This window comes from Mobula birostris, chromosome 4 (assembly GCF_030028105.1).
Source record: "Mobula birostris isolate sMobBir1 chromosome 4, sMobBir1.hap1, whole genome shotgun sequence".
Lineage (NCBI taxonomy): Eukaryota > Metazoa > Chordata > Chondrichthyes > Myliobatiformes > Myliobatidae > Mobula > Mobula birostris.
This window is the reverse complement of record NC_092373.1, coordinates 96,141,773-96,162,720: the sequence shown is the minus strand read 5'-3', so window position 1 is coordinate 96,162,720 and position 20,948 is coordinate 96,141,773. Positions and strand designations below refer to the sequence as shown.

Below are 20,948 nucleotides of genomic sequence, written 5' to 3'. Positions count from 1 at the left end.
GATTTTAGTAAGGCATTTGACAAGGTTCCACATGGTAGGCTTATTCAGAAAGTCAGAAGGCATGGGATCCAGGGAAGTTTGGCCAGGTGGATTCAGAATTCGCTTGCTTGCAGAAGGTAGAGGTGTCATGGTGAGGGGAGTACATTCGGATTAAAGGGTTGTGACTAGTGGTGTCTCACAAGAATCGGTTCTGGGACCTCTACTTTTCGTGATTTTTATTAACAACGTGGATGTGGGGGTAGAAGGGTAGGTTGGCAAGTTTGCAGACGACACAAAGGTTGGTGGTGTTGTAGATAGTGTAGAGGATTGTCGAAGATTGCAGAGAGACATTGATAGGATGCAGGAGTGGGCTGAGAAGTGGCAGATGGAGTTCAACCCGGAGAAGTGTGAGGTGGTACACTTTGGAAGGACAAACTCCAAGGCAGAGTACAAAGTAAATGGCAGGATACTTGGTAGTGTGGAGGAGCAGAGGGATCTCGGGGTACATGTCCACAGATCCCTGAAAGTTGCCTCACAGATAGATAGGGTAGTTAAGAAAGCTCATGGGGTGTTAGCTTTCATAAATCGAGGGACAGAACTTAAGAATCGCGAGGGAATGATGCAGCTCTATAAAACTCTGGTTAGGCCACACTTGGAGTACTGTGTCCAGTTCTGGTCACCTCACTATAGGAAGGATGTGGAAGCATTGGAAAGGGTACAGAGGAGATTTACCAGGATGCTGCCTGGTTTCGAGAGTATGGATTATGATCAGAGATTTAGGGAGCTAGGGCTTTACTCTTTGGAGAGAAGGAGGATGAGAGGAGACATGATAGAGGTATACAAAATAATAATAGATAGAGTGGATAGCCGGTGCCTCTTCCCCAGGGCATCACTGCTCAATACAAGAGGACATGGCTTTAAGGTAGGTGGTGGGAACTTCAAAGGGGATATTAGAGGAAGATTTTTTACTCAGAGAGTGGTTGGTGCGTGGAATGCACTGCCTGAGTCAGTGGTGGAGGCAGATACACTAGTGAAGTTTAAGAGACTACTAGACAGGTATATGGAGGAATTTAAGGTGGGGGGTTATATGGGAGGCAGGGTTTGAGGGTCGGCACAACACTGTGGGCCGAAGGGCCTGTACTGTGCTGTACTCTTTTATGTTCTATGTTCTAATATTGGAAGCATTCATTGAAACTTTACATGCTCACTAAGTTCCGAAGGGTACACATAATGTAGAGCACACACCAGCATGGCAGAGGGATAGCCCTATTGCCCACAAAGTTAATGGCCCAAATCCCTCCATCTCCTGCCTGTTGATGTGCCTTTATGAATGCTTCTTAAATGTTGCTATTGCACTTGCTTCCCTCAACTTGCCTGTGGTTAGAGAGGATACAAAGATCACTGTCAAGGCCCCAGCAATCCCCTTCCTTGCCTCCCTCCCTCAATAACCTGGGAAAATCTCATCAAGCCCTAGGAACTTACAAGCTTTAGAATATTAATCCCCCCACCGCCTCCATTTTGATTTCAATATGCTCTAGAAGATTAACATCCCCTCCCTGATCTCACTACGTGCCATGCTGTTCTCCTCGACAAATAACAATATGAAGTATTCATTTTGTATCTCATCACTTCCTCACATAAGTTCCTTTGTCCTTGACTGATCCTGTCCCGTCCCTAGCTATCCCCTTGTTTTTAATACATGTATAAATCCCCTTGTTTTTAATACATGTATAAACCCCCTTGTTTTTAAATACTGTACATGTATAAAATGCCTTGGGATTCTCCTTAATCCTGTTCACCAAGGACATTCATTGCTGCCCTCTCATCCCCCCCTCACTCCCCCTCTTAGCCCTCGTTTCCCTGCTTAAGCTCTTTCTTGAAAATTGGCTGCTCCCAGCACACCTCAAGGTTGCGTTGGTTGTTAACACAATTGACACATTTCACTGAGAGTTTCAATGTACATGTGATAAGTAAATTAATAAATAAATTTAAATGAATACACATATTATATCCTTCTAAAAATCATGTTGCAGGGCGCTCACATCTCCCTTTGCATTTCAGAGTTCTGCAGTTCTCATGAGCCAAACCTCACTTACCCCATCACTGAACTGTTCCAACAACCCATTGGACTCACTCTCAAGAACACTTCATCTCATGTTCTTGACATTTTTTGCTCATTTATTATTATTTTCATTTTCTTTTCTTTTTGTATCTGTGCAGTTTGTTGTATTTTGCATATTGATTGTTTGTCCTTCTGGGTGTGGTCTTCCATTGATTCTATTGTGCTTCTTGTATTTACTGTGAATGCTCACAAGAAAAATGAATCTCAGCGTTGTAGATGGTGACAGATATATACTTTGAGCATGGAAACAGGCCCTCTGGGCCAGCTCATCCATGCTGCCCAAAGTACCTATCGGAGCTAGTTCCATTTGCCTGTATTGTACCCTTTCCTATCCATGTAGCTGTCAAGATGCCTTTTGAACATTGTAATTGTATCTGCCACCACCACTTCTTTTGGCAGCTCATACTGTATAATCACCACCCCCATGTGAAAAAGTTACCCCCTCAATTCCCCTTCTTTCCACTCTCACTTTAAATCTACTGTATGTCCTCTAGTTTTAGATTCCCCTACTCTAAGAAAAAGACTGATCATCCACCTATCTATGCCCCTCTGATTTTATATACCTCTTTATAAAATTACAAGGGGTATATATATTTGTGGTTGGGCTGGTCAGTAATGAAGTGGCCCTGGACTTCAAGGTGGATGGTCTTAGGTTCGAATCCGGCCAGGTCTCAATCTGGACAGCAGCAGTATCTGTGTGCAAGAAAGACCTGGCAATCTACTTCCTTATCTTGCCACGAAAACCGTATGGACAACTGCACTATCCAAGGGGTCCCGATGAGTCACAACTTGACAGCACTCAATAACAACATATATTTGTGAGGCATGATTTCACACATACAATCACACTTATCAGTTCTTTCCTTTCAAAATCCTGTCCCTTAGAACCACCTTCAGTAACCTTCCCAGTGCTGATGTTTGGCTCACCAGCCTGTAGTGCCTCCGCTTTTCGTTGCAGCACTTCCAGATCAAAGGCACAAAATTAGCCACCCTCCTGTCTTCTGGAATCTCAGCTGTGACTGAGGATGAAGTATTTCTGTCAGTGCCTCTGCAATTCCTTCTGTAGCTTCCCACAATGCTCTTCGATACACTTAGTTAGGCCCCAGGGATTCATCCACCTTGATATGTCTTAATATCGCCAGTGCCATTTCTATCATGTATAATTTTTCACTATCTAGTTAACATACATTGTTTTCAATTGTTTTTGCCAAGATGGACAATTTTATAACTTCCCATCTTCTGCACAATTGGCGTTTCTTTGTTCCCTAACTTATCTGTAGCTCTGTATCCTGCACCTGCTCAGCCAGAAATTCATTTCAATGGCTCAGACACCCAGAAAGAGTACAAAGAAGATTTACAAGAATATTGCCAGGGCTCAGGGGCCTGCCATATAGGGAGAGGCTAGGCAGGCTAACACTTAGTTCCTTGATATTTATGAGACCGAGAGGCAATAGTGTGAATGCATAGTCTTTTTCCCCAGAGAAAAGGAGCAAAAAACTAGAGGGCATAGGTTTAAAGTGAGAGAAGAAAGATTTAAAAGGGATCTGAGGGGAAAATTATTTATGCAGTGGGTGGTGCACATGTGGAAAAAGATGCATGACAAAGCAGTTGAGGCAGTTATGACAAAACCATTTAAAGACATTTGGATAACTATAGCGATAAAAGAGGTTTAGAGGGATACAGAATTAAAAGCTTACATGGGAAGCTGGTTCACCATGGAGAAGTTGGGCTGAAAGTCCTGTTTCTGTGCTGAATCTCCCTGTCCTTTCCTGACTGACCATAATAAGCATCTGCCTCAAGTTAATAGTCAATAGTTAGAGTTCAACATGAGGTGCTGTTCTTTTGTGAGGAATTTATTTATTATGTACTTAGAACACAGCGCTGAATAAGCCCCTCCTGCCCTTTGAGCCGTGCCAGCCACCAGCAACCCACTGATTTAACGCCAGCTGAATCACTGAACAATTTACAATGACCAATTAACCTACTAACAGGTAGGTCTTTGGACTGTGGGAGGAAACTGGAGTTCCCACACGACAATGGGGAGGACGTACAAACTCCTTACAGATGATGTTGGAATTGGACTCCGATGCCCCAAGTTGTAACAGCATTGCGCTAACTGATTTGCTACTTTGGCATCCATATCAATATTAATTAATACAGTTTGAAAGATCACGTATCAATGAACTACTTTCTAAAGACAAAAATTCTACTTTTTGCCTTTCATAGTACACCTTCCTTAAACATAAATTCCACCTCATTTGTGTAAACAGGAAATATAACTAAGTTATCTCCTTCAAATGCAATTCACTGTTTGAAATTTGTTTTATATCCACAGATTTTATAAGAATGAACAAAATTCAAAATCAACAAAAAAGCTTAATTTGCATTTTTAATGTACATACTACTTGGCCGACTCTCCCACTGCATAAGATCAAGGGCAGCATATGGGTGCAACTAGTACAGCTTCTGTTTCACATCACCAGAGACCCGCATTCAATCCAGACCTCCAGTGCTGTTTGTGTAGACTTTGCACCCTCTCCTTGTGGCTGTGTGAGTTTCCTTCGGGTGTTCTGATCCCCCCCCCCCCGCCCGCCCCACAATCAAAATATATGTAGGTCGGTAGCTAAATCGTTTGTTGTAAATCAACCCCAATGTGTAGGCGATGGGTAGAATTTGGGAGAAGTTAATTGGAAACATAGGTTTAGTGTAAATGGTTGACGGTCAGTGTGGACTTGCTGGGTGGAGCTAAAGGCCTGTTTCTGTGCTGTATTGTCTCACTCCACAGAATCTCATTCTGTCTATTAAAGAGAAGTGCGAGACCTTTCTTCCTCTTTTTATTCCCTATCCCATTTCCTCCCTTTGCCTTCTCGCACTTCTATTCAGAACACTTTACGGATGGTCATCAGTCCATGTATCTTGACGTTGATTCACTCACGGAACAATTCTTTTCCCCTCCGAGTACATTCCAGTTACTCTGCTGCAGTATTTTTGTGCTGTGTAAGCAACCCAGGCAAATATTTATCCTGATCACAGAAATGGACATATAGCTTCAACATTTTCCAAGATAAACCACCACATCCATACTCAAGCTGCAGTTTAATGTTCCATTGTAATCAAACACGGGACCATACCTGGTGGGTCTTGTAGAAGAAGAGGCAGAAGTTGGTGAAGACAACCCAAAGTTTTTGCCACCCATTGCTGTTTTTGAACTTCCGCAGCAGGTAACCAGAGAGCTGGTTCTATAACAAAGAACAATAGGGTCAGATTTTGTAAATTAATGTAAGTAATGGAAAAATAATGGACTCCATTCCTGGGATTCCCCTCCCTATTTTCAGTTGCTATGGATGCAATTAGATTATGAAGATACGCAGTCCTCTTTCATTGTCATTTAGTGATGCATGCATTAAGAAATGGTACAGTATTTCTTCCGGTGTGATATCACAAAACACAGGACAGACCAAGACTGAAAAAAAACTAACAAAACCACATAATTTAAACGCAAACAACAGGAATTCTGCAGATGCTGGAAATTCAAGCAACACACATAACATAAAGTTACAACAGTGCAACAATACCATAACTTGATGAAGAAGTCCATGAGCACAGTAAAAGTACAAGGTCTCTCAATGCCCCACATCTCACACAGACGGGAGAAGGAAGAGAAACTCTCCCTGCCATACCCGACCACGGTCCGACTCTGAGTCATCCGAAAATTTCGAGCTCTGATCAGCTCTCCAACACGAGTACTGAGCGCCATCTCTATCCCAACGACTCGACCTCAATCTCAGTTGCCAACAGCAGGCAAAGCCGGGGATTTTGAGGCCTTCCTTCTGAAAGATTCCTGATCACTCAGTAACAACAGCAGCGAACGAGCGTTTCAGAAATTTTTCCAAATGTTCTTCTGTGCTCAAGCTCCATAAAGAGAAACCAGCTGAAGCACTTGAAAGTAGTCAACAGGCAGAATAGATTGTACACAATGGTGAAGAAAGAACATAGTTTCAAGAAATTCAGGTGTTGATGTGGAGTGCTATGAGATGGATGGTGAGAGGACAGCTGCAAAAGAAGTTAAAGTCAAGCACAGTGGCCATTTTGAGAGGGACTGCTGGTTGTCTAAGTGTGGGCTTTGGTGAGCAACACGAAGGTATTATTTATTTTTGTTTTGATCTTCTTTTTTCCCCTCAAAGCTTTTTAGTCATTGCATGTGAGCTCAGAGCTGTCATGCTCCTCCTGTGCAAAGTGGGAACCCTGGTGACTATGCTTGCAGGAGGTGTGTCCAGCTGCAGCTCCTGAAAGATGGCATGGCAGCCCTGGAGCTGCTCATGGATCCACTATGAAGCATCAGCATTGCTGAGAATGATGTGGCAAACACACTTACTAAGCTGGGCACACTGCAGTTTAAGGGCTGAGGGAGACGGGGAATGGATGATCAACAAGGCCGAGCAGTAGCAGGAGACCCCGTGGTCATCTCCCTCCAAGACAGATATACCTCTTTGGATATCGTTCGGGGGACGGGGTGGCTTGCCAGGAGAAGACAGCAGTAGACAGGATCATGCCATCATGGGTGGCTTGCTGCATAGTGGGGGGGGGGGCAGGAAAAAAAGTGGCAAAGCTGTCGTGGTAGGGGACCTCATGGCAAGGGAAAAAGACAGAAGCTACTGTGACTGCAAACAGGACTCCCAGAATTTGTGTTGCCTCCCAGGTGCAAGGGTTAGTGACGTCTTAAAGTGACTGCAAGGCATTCTGGAAGGGAAGTGAATAGTCAAATGCCAAGGTACATGTAGGTACCAATGACATAGGAAAATGCAGAAGGAGTCAATCTGTAGAATATTCTGCTCAGGGAAGCAGTAAAGGCTATCTCATTCACTACAGTTATGATATAGTTAGATATATGCTCATGGCCACTTTATTCAGTAAAGGAATGGAACCCGGTGTGGTCTGCTGCTGCTGTAGCCCATTCTCTTCACTGTGCATTCAGAGATGTGTTTCTCTAAACCACTGTTGAAACACCTGGCTATTTGAGTAGTAATGCAACAGGTAGTGCTGTGGCCTCACAACTCCAACAATCCACACCTAGTCTTAAAATTGGGTGCCTGCTGTGTGCATTTTGCACTTCCTCCCGGTAATAACACAGCACTTCCTCTGCATGTTCCCGTTTCCTTCCATGGCCCAACATCATGCAAGTTGGTAAGCTAACTGGCCACTGTAAGTCATCTCTGATATACATGGGTGGTAGGAGAGAGAAAGGGTTAGAGGGAAATAATCGAAGAACTGACATTGTACAAGGAAACAGTGTAAACTCCATTGACCAAATGGCTTCCTTCATTGTCCAAAGAAAATAATGGGAAGGCGGCTAACATGAGATCCGGCTGAAGTAGATTTTAATAGGCTAAACCAGGGGTTATAATTTAACCTTGAAAAGCAAAAGTAAAATGCATCTTCTATTATTAAAGCTAATTTACTATTTAAAATGTCTTCCCTATCATTCCCACTCTCAACTCCATCAACTGGCAAGTGAAATTCCTGGAGTTCTTAAGGAGACAAACCGAACCATTGCTTCAGCAGCCTCTGCTGTGACCCTTTCTCCCTCTCATTCATAAAGCCAACCCCAAAAAAGAACAACCCATCCTCCCCATCCTCCCCTTACTCAAAAACCCGTCCTCCCTCTCCACCATAACACCCATCCTCCCTCTCCACCGTAAAACCCATCCTCCTTCTCCACCGTAAAACCCATCCTCCCTCTCCACCGTAAAACCCATCCTCCCTCTCCACCGTAAAACCCATCCTCCTTCTCCACCGTAAAACCCATCCTCCCTCTCCACCATAACACCCATCCTCCCTCTCCACCGTAAAACCCATCCTCCCTCTCCACCGTAAAACCCATCCTCCCTCTCCACCGAAAAACCCATCCTCCCTCTCCTCCGTAAAACCCATCCTCCCCTCTCCTCCGTAAAAACCCATCCTCCCTCTCCTCCGTAAAACCCATCCTCCCTCTCCTCCGTAAAACCCATCCTCCCTCTCCTCCGTAAAACCCATCTTCCCTCTCCTCCGTAAAACCCATCCTCCCTCTCCACCGTAAAACCCATCCTCCCTCTCCACCGTAAAACCCATCCTGCCTCTCCTCAGTAAAACCCATCCTGCCTCTCCTCCATAAAACCCATCCTCCCTCTCCTCCATAAAACCCATCCTCCCTCTCCTCCATAAAACCCATCCTCCCTCTCCTCCATAAAACCCATCCTCCCTCCCATCCATAAAACACATCGTCCCTCTCCTCCGTTAAATCTATCCTCCCTCTCTTCCGTAAAACCAACCCCAAAAAAAGCACAACCCATCCTCCCTCTCCTCCGTAAAACCCATCGTCCATCTCCTACGTAAAACCCACCTTCCCCCTCCTCCGTAAAACCCATCCTCCTTCTCCTCCGTAAAACCCATCCTCCCCCTTTCCTCAGTAAATCCGATTCTCCCTCTCTTCCATGAATCCCATCTTCCCTCTCCTCCGTAAAATCCATCCTCCCTCTCCTCCGTAACACCCATCCTCCCTCTCCTCCGTAAAACCCATCCTCCCTCTCCTCCATAAAACCCATCCTCCCTCTCCTCCGTAAAACCCATCCTCCCTCTCCTCCGTAAAACCTATCCTCCCCTTCCTCTATAAACCCATCCTCCCCCTCCTCTATAAACCCATCCTCCCTCTCCTCCATGAATCCCACCCTGCCTCTCCTCTATAAACCCATCCTCCCTGTCCTCTATAAAACCATCCTCCCTGTCCTCCATAAAACCCATCCTCCCCCTCCTCTATAAACCCCTCCTCCCCCTCCTCTATAAACCCATCCTCCCCCTCCTCTATAAATCCATCCTCCCGTCTCCTCCATAAATCCCATCCTCCCTCTCCTCCATAAAACCCATCCTTCCTCTCCTCCATAAAATCCACCTTCCCTCTCCTCCTTAAAACCCATCCTCCCTCTCCTCCGTAAAAGCCATCCTCCCTCTCCTCCGTAAAACCCATCCTCCCTCTCCTCCGTAACACCCATCCTCCCTCTCCTCCGTAAAACCCATCCTCCCTCTCCTCCATAAAACCCATCCTCCCCTTCCTCTATAAACCCATCCTCCCCCTCCTCTATAAACCCATCCTCCCTCCCATCCATAAAACACATCGTCCCTCTCCTCCGTTAAATCTATCCTCCCTCTCTTCCGTAAAACCAACCCCAAAAAAAGCACAACCCATCCTCCCTCTCCTCCATAAAGCCGATCCTCCCTCTCCTCTATAAGCCCACCCTCCACTTCCTCAAAAACTCATCCTCCCTCTCCTCCATAAAACCCATCCTCCCTCTCCTACGTAAAACCCACCTTCCCCCTCCTCCGTAAAACCCATCCTCCTTCTCCTCCGTAAAACCCATCCTCCTTCTCCTCCGTAAAACCCATCCTCCCCCTTTCCTCAGTAAATCCGATTCTCCCTCTCTTCCATGAATCCCATCTTCCCTCTCCTCCGTAAAATCCATCCTCCCTCTGCTCCGTAACACTCATCCTCCCTCTCCTCCGTAAAACCCATCCTCCCTCTCCTCCGTAAAATCCATCCTCCCTTTCCTCCGCAAATCCTATCCTCCCTCTCCTCCGTAAAACCCATCCTCCCTTTCCTACGTAAAACCCATCCTCCCTCTACTCCGTAAAACCTATCCTCCCTAAACCCTATCCTCCCTCTCCTCCCCAAAACCTATCCTCCCTAAAACCCATCCTCCCTCTCCTCCCTAAAAGCCATCCTCCCTCTCCTCCGTAAAAGCCATCCTCCCTCTCCTCCGTAAAACCCATCCTCCCTCTCCTCCGTAACACCCATCCTCCCTCTCCTCCGTAAAACCCATCCTCCCTCTCCTCCATAAAACCCATCCTCCCTTCCTCTATAAACCCATCCTCCCCCTCCTCTATAAACCCATCCTCCCTCTTCTCCATAAATCCCACCCTGCCTCTCCTCTATAAACCCATCCTCCCTGTCCTCTATAAAACCATCCTCCCTGTCCTCCATAAAACCCATCCTCCCCCTCCTCTATAAACCCCTCCTCCCCCTCCTCTATAAACCCATCCTCCCCCTCCTCTATAAACCCATCCTCCCCCTCCTCTATAAATCCATCCTCCCGTCTCCTCCATAAATCCCATCCTCCCTCTCCTCTATATACCCATCCTCCCTGTCCTCTATAAAACCAACCCCAAAAAAGCACAACCCATCCTCCCTCTCCTCTATAAACCCATCCTCCCCCCTCAAAAACCCATCCTCCCTCTCCTCCATAAAACCCATCCTCCCTTTCCTCCATAAAACCCATCCTCCCCTTCCTCAAAAACCCATCCTCCCTCTCCTCCATAAATCCCATCTTCCCTCTCCTCCATAAATCCCTTCCTCCCTCTCCTCCACAAAACCCATCCTCCCTCTCCTCCGTAAAACCCATCCTCCCTCTCCTCCGTAAAACCCATCCTCCCTCTCCTCCGTAAAACCCATCCTCCCTCTCCTCCGTAAAACCCATCTTCCCTCTCCTCCGTAAAACCCATCCTCCCTCTCCACCGTAAAACCCATCCTCCCTCTCCACCGTAAAACCCATCCTGCCTCTCCTCAGTAAAACCCATCCTGCCTCTCCTCCATAAAACCCATCCTCCCTCTCCTCCATAAAACCCATCCTCCCTCTCCTCCATAAAACCCATCCTCCCTCTCCTCCATAAAACCCATCCTCCCTCCCATCCATAAAACACATCGTCCCTCTCCTCCGTTAAATCTATCCTCCCTCTCTTCCGTAAAACCAACCCCAAAAAAAGCACAACCCATCCTCCCTCTCCTCCATAAAGCCGATCCTCCCTCTCCTCTATAAGCCCATCCTCCACTTCCTCAAAAACTCATCCTCCCTCTCCTCCATAAAACCCATCCTCCCTCTCCTACGTAAAACCCACCTTCCCCCTCCTCTGTAGAACTCATCCTCCTTCTCCTCCGTAAAACCCCATCCTCCCCCTTTCCTCAGTAAATCCGATTCTCCCTCTCTTCCATGAATCCCATCTTCCCTCTCCTCCGTAAAATCCATCCTCCCTCTGCTCCGTAACACTCATCCTCCCTCTCCTCCGTAAAACCCATCCTCCCTAAACCCTATCCTCCCTAAAACCTATCCTCCCTATCCTCCCTAAAACCCATCCTCCCTCTCCTCCCTAAAACCCATCCTCCCTCACCTCCATAAAACCCATCCTCCCTCTCCTCCGTAAAACCCATCCTCCCTCTCCTCCGTAAAACCCATCCTCCCTAAACCCTATCCTCCCTAAAACCTATCCTCCCTATCCTCCCTAAAACCCATCCTCCCTCTCCTCCCTAAAACCCATCCTCCCTCTCCTCCCTAAAACCCATCCTCCCTCACCTCCATAAAACCCATCCTCCCTCTCCTCCGTAAAACCCATCCTCCCTCTCCTCCGTAAAACCCATCCTCCCCCTCCTCTATAAACCCATCCTCCCTGTCCTCCATAAATCCCACCCTGCCTCTCCTCTATAAACCCATCCTCCCTGTCCTCTATAAAACCATCCTCCCTGTCCTCCATAAAACCCATCCTCCCCCTCCTCTATAAACCTATCCTCCCCCTCCTCTATAAATCCATCCTCCCCCTCCTCTATAAACCCATCCTCCCCCTCCTCTATAAACCCATCCTCCCGTCTCCTCCATAAATCCCATCCTCCATCTCCTCCATAAAACCCATCCTTCCTCTCCTCCATAAAATCCACCTTCCCTCTCCTCCCTAAAACCCATCCTCCCTCTCCTCCGTAAAACCCATCCTCCCTCTCCTCCGTAAAACCCATCCTCCCTCTCCCCCGTAAAACCCATCCTCCCCCTCTCCTCAGTAAATCCCATCCTCCCTCTCCTCCGTGAATCCCATCCTCCCTCTCCTCCGTAAAACCTATCCTCCCTCTCCTCCGTAAAACCCATCCTCCCTCTCCTCCGTAAAACCCATCCTCCCTCTCCTCCGTAAAACCCATCCTCCCTCTCCTCCGTAAAACACATCCTCCCTCTCCTCCGTAAAACCCATCCTGCCTGTCCTCCGTAAAACCCATCCTCCCTGTCCTCCGTAAAACCCATCCTCCCTCTCCTCTATAAACCCATCCTCCCCCTCCTCTATAAACCCATCCTCCCCCTCCTCTATAAATCCATCCTCCCCCTCCTCTATAAATCCATCCTCCCTGTCTCCTCCATAAATCCCATCCTCCCTCTCCTCCATAAATCCCATCCTCCCTCTCCTCCATAAATCCCATCCTCCCTCTCCTCCATAAAACCCATCCTCCCTCTCCTCCATAAAACCCATCCTCCCTCTCCTCCATAAAACCCATCCTCCCTCTCCTCCCTAAAACCCATCCTCCCTAAAACCCATCCTTCCTCTCCTCTATAAACCCATCTTCCCTCTCCTCCGTAAAAGCCACCCTCCCTCTCCTCTATAAAACCAACCCCAAAAAAGCACAACCCATCCTCCCTCTCCTCCATAAAACCCATCCTCCCTCTCCTCTATAAATCCATCCTCCCCTCCTCAAAAACCCATCCTCCCTCTCCTCCATAAAATCTATCCTCCCCTTCCCCAAAAACCCATCCTCCCTCTCCTCCGTAAAACCTATCCTCCCTCTCCTCCGTAAAACCTATCCTCCCTCTCCTCCGTAAAACCCATCCTCCCTCTCCTCCATAAATCCCATCCTCCCTCTCCTCCATAAAATCCACCTTTCCTCTCCTCCATAAACCCACCTTCCCTCTCCTCCATAAAACCCATCCTCCCTCTCCTCCCTAAAACCCATCCTCCCTCTCCTCCCTAAAACCCATCCTTCCTCTCCTCTATAAACCCATCTTCCCTCTCCTCTGTAAAAGCCACCCTCCCTCTCCTCTATAAAACCAACCCCAAAAAAGCACAACCCATCCTCCCTCTCCTCCATAAAACCCATCCTCCTTCTCCTCTATAAACCCATCCTCCCCTCCTCAAAAACCCATCCTCCCCTTCCCCAAAAACCCATCCTCCCTCTCCTCCGTAAAACCTATCCTCCCTCTCCTCCGTAAAACCCATCCTCCCTCTCCTCCATAAAACCCATCTTCCCTCTCCTCCATAAAACCCATCTTCCATCTCCTCCATAAAACCCATCCTCCCTTTCCTCCATAATTTCCATCCTCACTCTTCTCCATAAAACCTATCCTCCCTTTCCTCCATAAATCCCATCCTCCCTCTCCTCCATAAATCCCATCCTCCCCCTCCTCCATAAAACCCATCCTCCCTTTCCTCCATAATTTCCATCCTCACTCTTCTCCATAAAACCTATCCTCCCTTTCCTCCATAAATCCCATCCTCCCTCTTCTCCATAAAACCCATCCTCGCTTTCCTCCATAAATCCCATCCTCAAAAAAGCACAACTTTATCCCACTCTCATTATCACTTATTGTCTCTCATTCTTTCTCAACTTAATGCAATTATGAACTAATTCTTCCTCATTCACCTGTTAAATCTGATCACCCAACATCCGGAGCCAATTTGGTTGCCAATGTAACTGATTTCCCATTTCTGAGACTGATCACTCTCACTTCAAAGCCACCTTTGTGTCCCAACTTGTTAAAAGATCTCTGTCCAATTAAACTTTTGCTCTTCACTCTCCAAAGTTATTTCTTCGAGTCTCAACCACCTCACAAACAACTCACCGAATGAACCTATCTGTTAGACCGCTCAGAAGCCATTGTGATGAAGCAGCTTCAACCAGAGTCGGTAATATTTTTATTTGTTTATTTGGAGATACAGTGTGGCATAGGCCTTTCGAGCTGCACTGTCCAGCTCCTTCAATTTAACCAGAACCTAACCACAGGGTAATTTACAATGACCAATTAACCCTACTAACCGCTATGTCTTTGGATTTTGGATGGAAACCAGAGGACCCGAAGTAATCCTACACATTCCATGTGGACGACATACCAATTCCTTCTAGAGGATGCCGGGATTGAACTCTGAACCTTGACGCCCTGAGCTGTAGTAGCACACACTAAATGCCATGCTACTATGGCTCCCACATGTTCTGTGTTGGACACGGTGCATTATCCAGTGTGATCAAGCTCTAGGATTTCACACAGCTTTTCCCTCAGATCCTGCACTCAATTTTTCAGCCCAGTACCATCACTACCATCTATCTCATTTTGGTGGATTTTGTTGGGTTCTGTGTTTGTTCTTCTACATTTCCTGTATTATTTATATATAATGTCTGTTCTCCCCCCCCCCCCCCCCCCAGAACATAGAATAGTACAGTACAGTATAGTACAGGCCTTCAGCCCTTGCTGAAGTGCTGACCTTTTAACAAATCCTAAGCTCAATCTAACCCTTCTGTCCCCATAGCCCTCCAGACTGTGGAATGCCTCCAGCATATCCTTAGGTTGTGTTGCTTGTTAATGCCGGCAACACATTTCACTGTATACGTAATAAATTAATCTGAACATTTCTTTCATTCATGTGCCTATCTAAGATTCCCTAATGTATCTGCCTCTACCATCACCCGTGGTAATGCATTCTACACACCTTCCACTCTGACATTTCCACCTCACCCCCCCCCCACCACCACCACACACTCCTCCAATTACCTTAAAATTATGCATCTTCGTATCAATTATTCCTACCCTGGGAAAAAGTTTTTGGCTGTCCATTCGATCCATGCCTCTTATCATCTTGTACTCTTCCATCAAGTCACCTCTCATCCTCCTTGCTCCAAAAAGAAAAGTCCTAGCTCACTCAGCCTATCCTCATAAGACATGCTCTTTCATCCAGCGAGCATCCTGCTGAATCTCCACTGCACCCCCTAAAGCTTCCCCATCCTTACTATAATGAGGTGACCAGAACTGAACACAATACCCCATGTTTTATAGAGCTGCAACATCACCTGGTGGCTCCTGAACTCAATCCCTTGACTAACGAGGACCAACCTTTCATACACCTCTTTGTCAACTTGCATGGCAATGTTAAGGGATCTATGGACATGTGGACCCCAAGATCCCTCAGTTCCTCCACATTGCTAAAAATCCTGCCATAAACCTTGCATTCTGCCTTCAAGTTCAATCTTCCAAAGTGTATCACTTCACACATTTCCAGACTGAACTCAATCTACAACTTCTCAGCCGAGCTCTTCATCCTAACAATTGTAACTTACCTTCTACACTATTCACAACACCAACAACCTTCAGGTCATCTGCAAACTTATTAACCCACCCTTCTGTTTCCTCTTCCAGATCACATAAATATCACAAAGAGCAGGAGTCCCAGAACAGATCCCTTCAGAACACCACAGATCACCATCCTCCAGGCAAAATACGCTTCATCTACCACTACCCTCTGCCTTCTGCGGACAATCCAATTCTGAATCCACACAACCGAGTTTCCTGGTTCCCATTCCTCCTGACTTTCTGAATGAACATACTAAAATCCATATACACCACATCCACTGCTCTATCTTCACTAATTTGTTCTGGCACTTCCTCAAAGAATTGAATCAAGCTCATGAGACACAGCTTGCCCTTCACAAAGCTATGCTGACTACCCCTAATCAGACTATGCTTCTCCAAATGCTTGTAAATCCTTTCCCTAAGAATTCTCTCCAATAATTTTCCCACCATTGATGTAAGACTCAATGGCCTATAATTCCTAATATTATCCATATTACCTTTCTAGAATAAAGGAATAACAATTGCTGCCATCTAATCTTTTGGTACTACCTCTATGGCCAGTGAGGATGCAAAGATTACTGCCAAAGGCTCAGCAGTCTCTTCACTCACATCCCATAGTAACCAGGGGACTATCCTGTCCAGCCCTGGAGACTTGACTATCCTAATGTTTTTCAAAAGTTCCAGCCCATCCTCTTACTTAACATCAACATTTTCCAGCATATTAGCTTGTTCTATGCTGATCTCACATTCATCAGTGATTTATCAATCCTCTCACTGGAGAATACTGAAGCAAAGTATTCACCAAGGACCTCTCCCACCTCCTCCAACTCCAGGGGCACATTTCCTTTTTCCTCCTGTTCTTCAGGTACCTGTAGCACCCTTGGGGTTTTCCTTAATCCTGCTTACTAAGGTCTTCTCTTGTCCCCTTCTAGCTCCCCCAAGTCGATTCTTAAGCTCTTCCCTTGCTAACTTGTAGCTCTCTGGAACACTATCTGATCCTTGCTCCCTAATCCTAAGGTATGCTTCTTTCTTCCTCTTGATGTTCCACATCTCGTCAACCATGATTCCTTCATCCTACCATCCTTTTCCTGCCTCAATGGGGCAAACCCATCCAGAACCTGCAGCAGGGGCTCTCTAAACAACCTCGACATTTCCGTTGTGCATTTCCCTTTTTTATCTGTTCACAATTTACACTCCCAAGTTCCTGTCTAATAGCATTACAATTCGCTGCCTCACAATTCAATATTTTCCCATACTAACTGCTCCTATCTCTGCCTAAGGCTATGGTAAAGGTCAGTGATTTATAGTCACCGTGTCCGAAACGCTCACCCACCGAGAGATCTGTCATCTGACCTGGTTCATTGCCCAGCACCAGATTAGAATGGCCTCTCCTCTAGTCAGCCTGTCTACACATTGTGTCAGGAATCCTTCCTAACATACCTTAAAAATTCTGCCTCATCTAAACCTTTCACACTAAGGAAATGCCAAACAATATTAGAGAAGTTGAAGTCACCTGTGACAATTACCCTACTATTTCGCACATTTCCAAAATCTGCCTTCTAATCTCTTCAGTGTCTCTGTTACTACTGGGGGGGCGGGGGTTGTCTATATAATACTTCCAACAGAGTGATTGCTCCCTTCCTGTTTCTGACTTCCACCCACACTGACTTAGTAGATAATCCCCCCATGACGTCCTCCACTTTTGCAGCTGTTCCTGATAAGCAATGCCAATCCCCCCACCTCTGTTACAGTATCTCCTCCGTCCCGATCCTTTCATAACATCTAAATCTCAGAACATCCAGCAGCCATTCCTGCCCGGTGACGGCCAAGTCTCTGTAATGGCCACAACATCATAGCTCCATGTATGATCCATGCTCTAAATTCATCACACTTGTGCCTGATACGTCTTGCATTAAAATAGGTACATTTCAACTCATCCAACTGACTGCAATTATTCCCTATCCACTGCATATCCTTCTTCAGTCTCTCTACGTGTTGCATCTACCTTTACACCAACTGCTTCACCCTGTGACTTATCACCCTGCTTTACATTCCCCTGTCAAATCAGTTTAAAAACTCTCCAAATTCTAACAAATCAGTTTAAAAACTCTCCAACAGTTCTAATCAATTTGCCTGCAAGGATATTGGTCCCCTTTGAGTTGCATGTAATCCATCCCTTTTGTACAGGTCATACCTTCTCCAGAAGAGATCCAATTGACCCACAAACCTGAAACCCTGTCCCCTGCACTAATTCTTCCAACAAATGTTAACCTGCTATACCATTTTACATGGTACAGGCAGCAATCCAGAGATTGTTTCCCTGGTGGTCCAGTTTTCAACTTCATACCTAGCTTCCTATATCCTCTCTTCAGGATCTCATTCCTTTTCTTACCCAGGACGTTGGTACCAATGTGTACCACAACTTCTGGCTGCTCACCCTCCCCCCGAAGAATACTATGGACCCAATCTGAAACCCTCTCACCCCTATCACCTGGGAAGCAACATACCATCCAGGTGTCTTTTTCACGTCCATAAAATCTCCTGTTCCCCTAACTACTGAATCCCTTTATCACCACTTTCCTTCCCTTCAAAGCCAGAGAGCCAGACTCAATGCCAAATTCCTGAATGTTGTAGATTTCCTCTGGTTGGTGACTCACCCACCCCAACAGTGTCCACATTGGTACACGTGTTATTGGGGGAAATGGCCACTGGGGTACTCTGCACTATCTGTCTACTCCTTTCCTCTCCTGACAGCCACCCTCCTCCTTCAACTTACCTCCTTATAGCTCCTATCATCTCTTCAATCTTCACAATGAAGCAAAGGTCATCCAGCTCCAACTCCAGTTCCCTAACACAGTCTGTAAGGAGCTGCAACTCGATGCACCTCACACAGATGAGATGAGAGGTCTCCCAGATCTTCCACATCTTGCATGAGGAGCACACTACTGACCTAAGATCTATGTGTGCTACTCTAGCTAGGAACTAGTAAAGAAATGGAAACTTGAAGAAAGCTGGATGTACCCTCCGCTTCCCATAGCAAAGCCTCTTGAGCCAAAACCTCAGTACTCCACTCTCACTTTGTCCCATTCCAATGGCTGCTCAGCATAACCTAACTTTTTACTAGCCCTTGTCAAGTGGCCAATTACTCAAACTATCTCAATCTCTGCAGGAAGACCCAACAGGCCATGCTCACTTTTTAAATCTGGCACTGTGATCTCAATCTCCACCGAGATCATCTGAATGTTGTGCCTCTAATGCTACCTACCTGCGATGCTGCTGCAAGTAAATTTCTCAATGCCTCTGTGCATGCACACACTTACTGTACATATGACAGTAAACTTAACTTTCAACTACACTCCCATCTCATTATCCGGCATGTCCTCCAGGCCTTTCCTTACATATCTGTGACCCTCTAGGATATTTATCTACATTAAAGTACCATATAAATGCAATAGTTTATCAGTGCAACAGAACTGCTTTGATCTTAGTTCATTCAAGAGGATAGGTGCCAAGCTGATGATTCCCCCGTCTCCCTTCACACTATGGGATAGTAAATGGCAACAGCTTCAGTCAGTATCTCAAATTGAACTTGACTCTATACACATACCACCAGGCTAAAGGACGGTTCCTATCTCCTGTTATAAATTTCTTGAACTGATCTCTTACATGTTAGAGATGAACTTTACCATGACCCTTGCACTTTAATCATCTACAGCAGATGCACTGTACTTTCTCAGTATCTATATTCAGAATTCTCACTTTTTCCCCTCTTTACAACCTCGGTTTACTTGTGAATGGATGACCAGTCTGGATAGTACACTACCAAAAGCTTTTCATCGTATCTCGGTACATATGACAATAATAAACAACAAGAAGCAGACCTAGTCCCAGTTTGACTGCAGAGTTGCAGCCTCCCCGGGAATTACGTCTACTCGGACAATTGTTTACCTCAAACATACGGAGATAATCAGCCAGTGAGAGACTCTGGTTCCGGTACCAGCACACATGGGTGATGGTGTTAGGCTGCTGGCCCAAGACCACAGGGCAGTGTGGAGGAAGCTCTGGTTTGGCAGTAGAGGGACAAAGAACTAAGTCGATCCATGAGTTAGTTGAACCGCAAAAGGAAGAAAGACAGACACAAGCAGGACAACAGTGAATGAAACATCAGTTAGAATTGTGACTTGCATGTAATACATTTATATTTGCAACAACGATATCACAAAATGGCCAGTTGTACAGACCTCACTACACAGATGGCTCTCGGAAAAGGGTCAGTGGGAGGCGTCACTGACTCAGACAGCTGGAAGAGAAGACCCAGATTGCTTTTCTCTCAGGATCATTAAGGACAATATTAGTGCCTCTTATCACGGAATCATAGAATAGCAGGTAAATGGGTCTAACTCAGTCAGGCAATTTAGCATGAACAAGTTTTCCATGTTGTATGGTTCTAACAGCAGAGCAAGGAGTACAGAGGCTGACGCTGAATCCACTCTTCTTCACACAGCCACTCAGATAGGCCCACATCCTTACTTACCTTTCCTACAGTCCTGCGACATTTGATCCGTCAAGTACTGATCTGATTCCTTTTTGAAAGCTTACTGCTGAATATGTGTCTATCACCACTTTCAGGCAGTGAACTCAAAGTCGAATTACTTATTACATAAAAGTGCTTCCTCATTTGTACATTTTCAATCTTTTATTTCTTCTCTACTTTTTTTTGCCAATCACTTTCAATCCTTTGAACACTGAACCTTTAGTCAGCGACTCCATCTAAATCCTTCATGGACTTGAAGTTGCCTATTACTTCCCCAGGGAGAGTTACCCAGTTTTTTCATCTATTCCAATAAATGTAACCCTTATCCTTGGAAACATCCTGGTACGTCTCTACGGCCTTCGTGTATTTCCTAAAGTAAAGTACCCAGAAACGAACACAAAACTCCCCCTACATCTGAACATATTGGATTTTATAAACATTTATAATAACTCTGTTTTTATTCCCAATATTTTTATAAATGTGTTAACATTTCTGCTAGATTTTCCACAATTGCAATGGAGTAAGCTATTCTCCTGCAGTAACACCTTCTTAGACTTCCTTTACAATTTGCCCCAGTTAGCATGAGATTGGTTCATGCAGTACGACGGTGAACAGAACCTGGAGGCTTGCTGCCCCAAGGGTTAGATAATAAGTATTCCAGGAGAGTTTCTGTTAGGTGCTTATCTCGTCCAATGTGGTTCCTTTAATCATCCTGTTATTGTTGCCCATGGCAAAAATAGAACAAGTTTAATCAAAAAAATTTGAGAGCATTAAACTGTGTACAATGAAACTACCAATTATCGATACACACCCTATGAAATTATCTTCCTGCCACATGAGTTATAAATTGCTAGACTAGGCTATGCCATGAAGAGGACATAAGAGTCGTTCAAGTGTAAAAACACTCAACCGACTTTTTCCCAACTCTGAGGGATAGAATTGCTCAAGAAAGCATTCAGTAAGGAGCCAGGCTAACAAGGGCAATGAGCAGGAATTTAAGGGAAGATTGCATCCCACCCAAAGGTGCTAACTGCACATTCAACTTCACTTGCCCAACAGTTGAACTGTTCCCACAACCTATGGACCCACTTTCAAGGACTATTCATCTCACGTCCTCTATATTTATGGCTTATTTATTTAT

At 45.7% G+C, this 20,948-nt stretch overlaps 1 protein-coding gene across 5 annotated transcripts in view; it reads right to left on the bottom strand.

The window, feature by feature from the left end:
• farp2 (FERM, RhoGEF and pleckstrin domain protein 2) overlaps nt 1-20,948 on the bottom strand; it is a 220,429-nt gene that overhangs the window by 17,403 nt on the left and 182,078 nt on the right. For 4 of the 5 annotated variants that reach the window (XM_072255826.1, XM_072255824.1, XM_072255825.1 and 1 more), the window contains one exon: nt 5,233-5,340. In XM_072255826.1, coding sequence (XP_072111927.1) covers nt 5,233-5,340 — 108 coding nt within the window. Of the gene's footprint in view, nt 1-4,724; nt 5,125-5,232; nt 5,341-20,948 lie in introns of those variants that run through there. The other variant, XM_072255827.1, reaches the window with a different exon arrangement.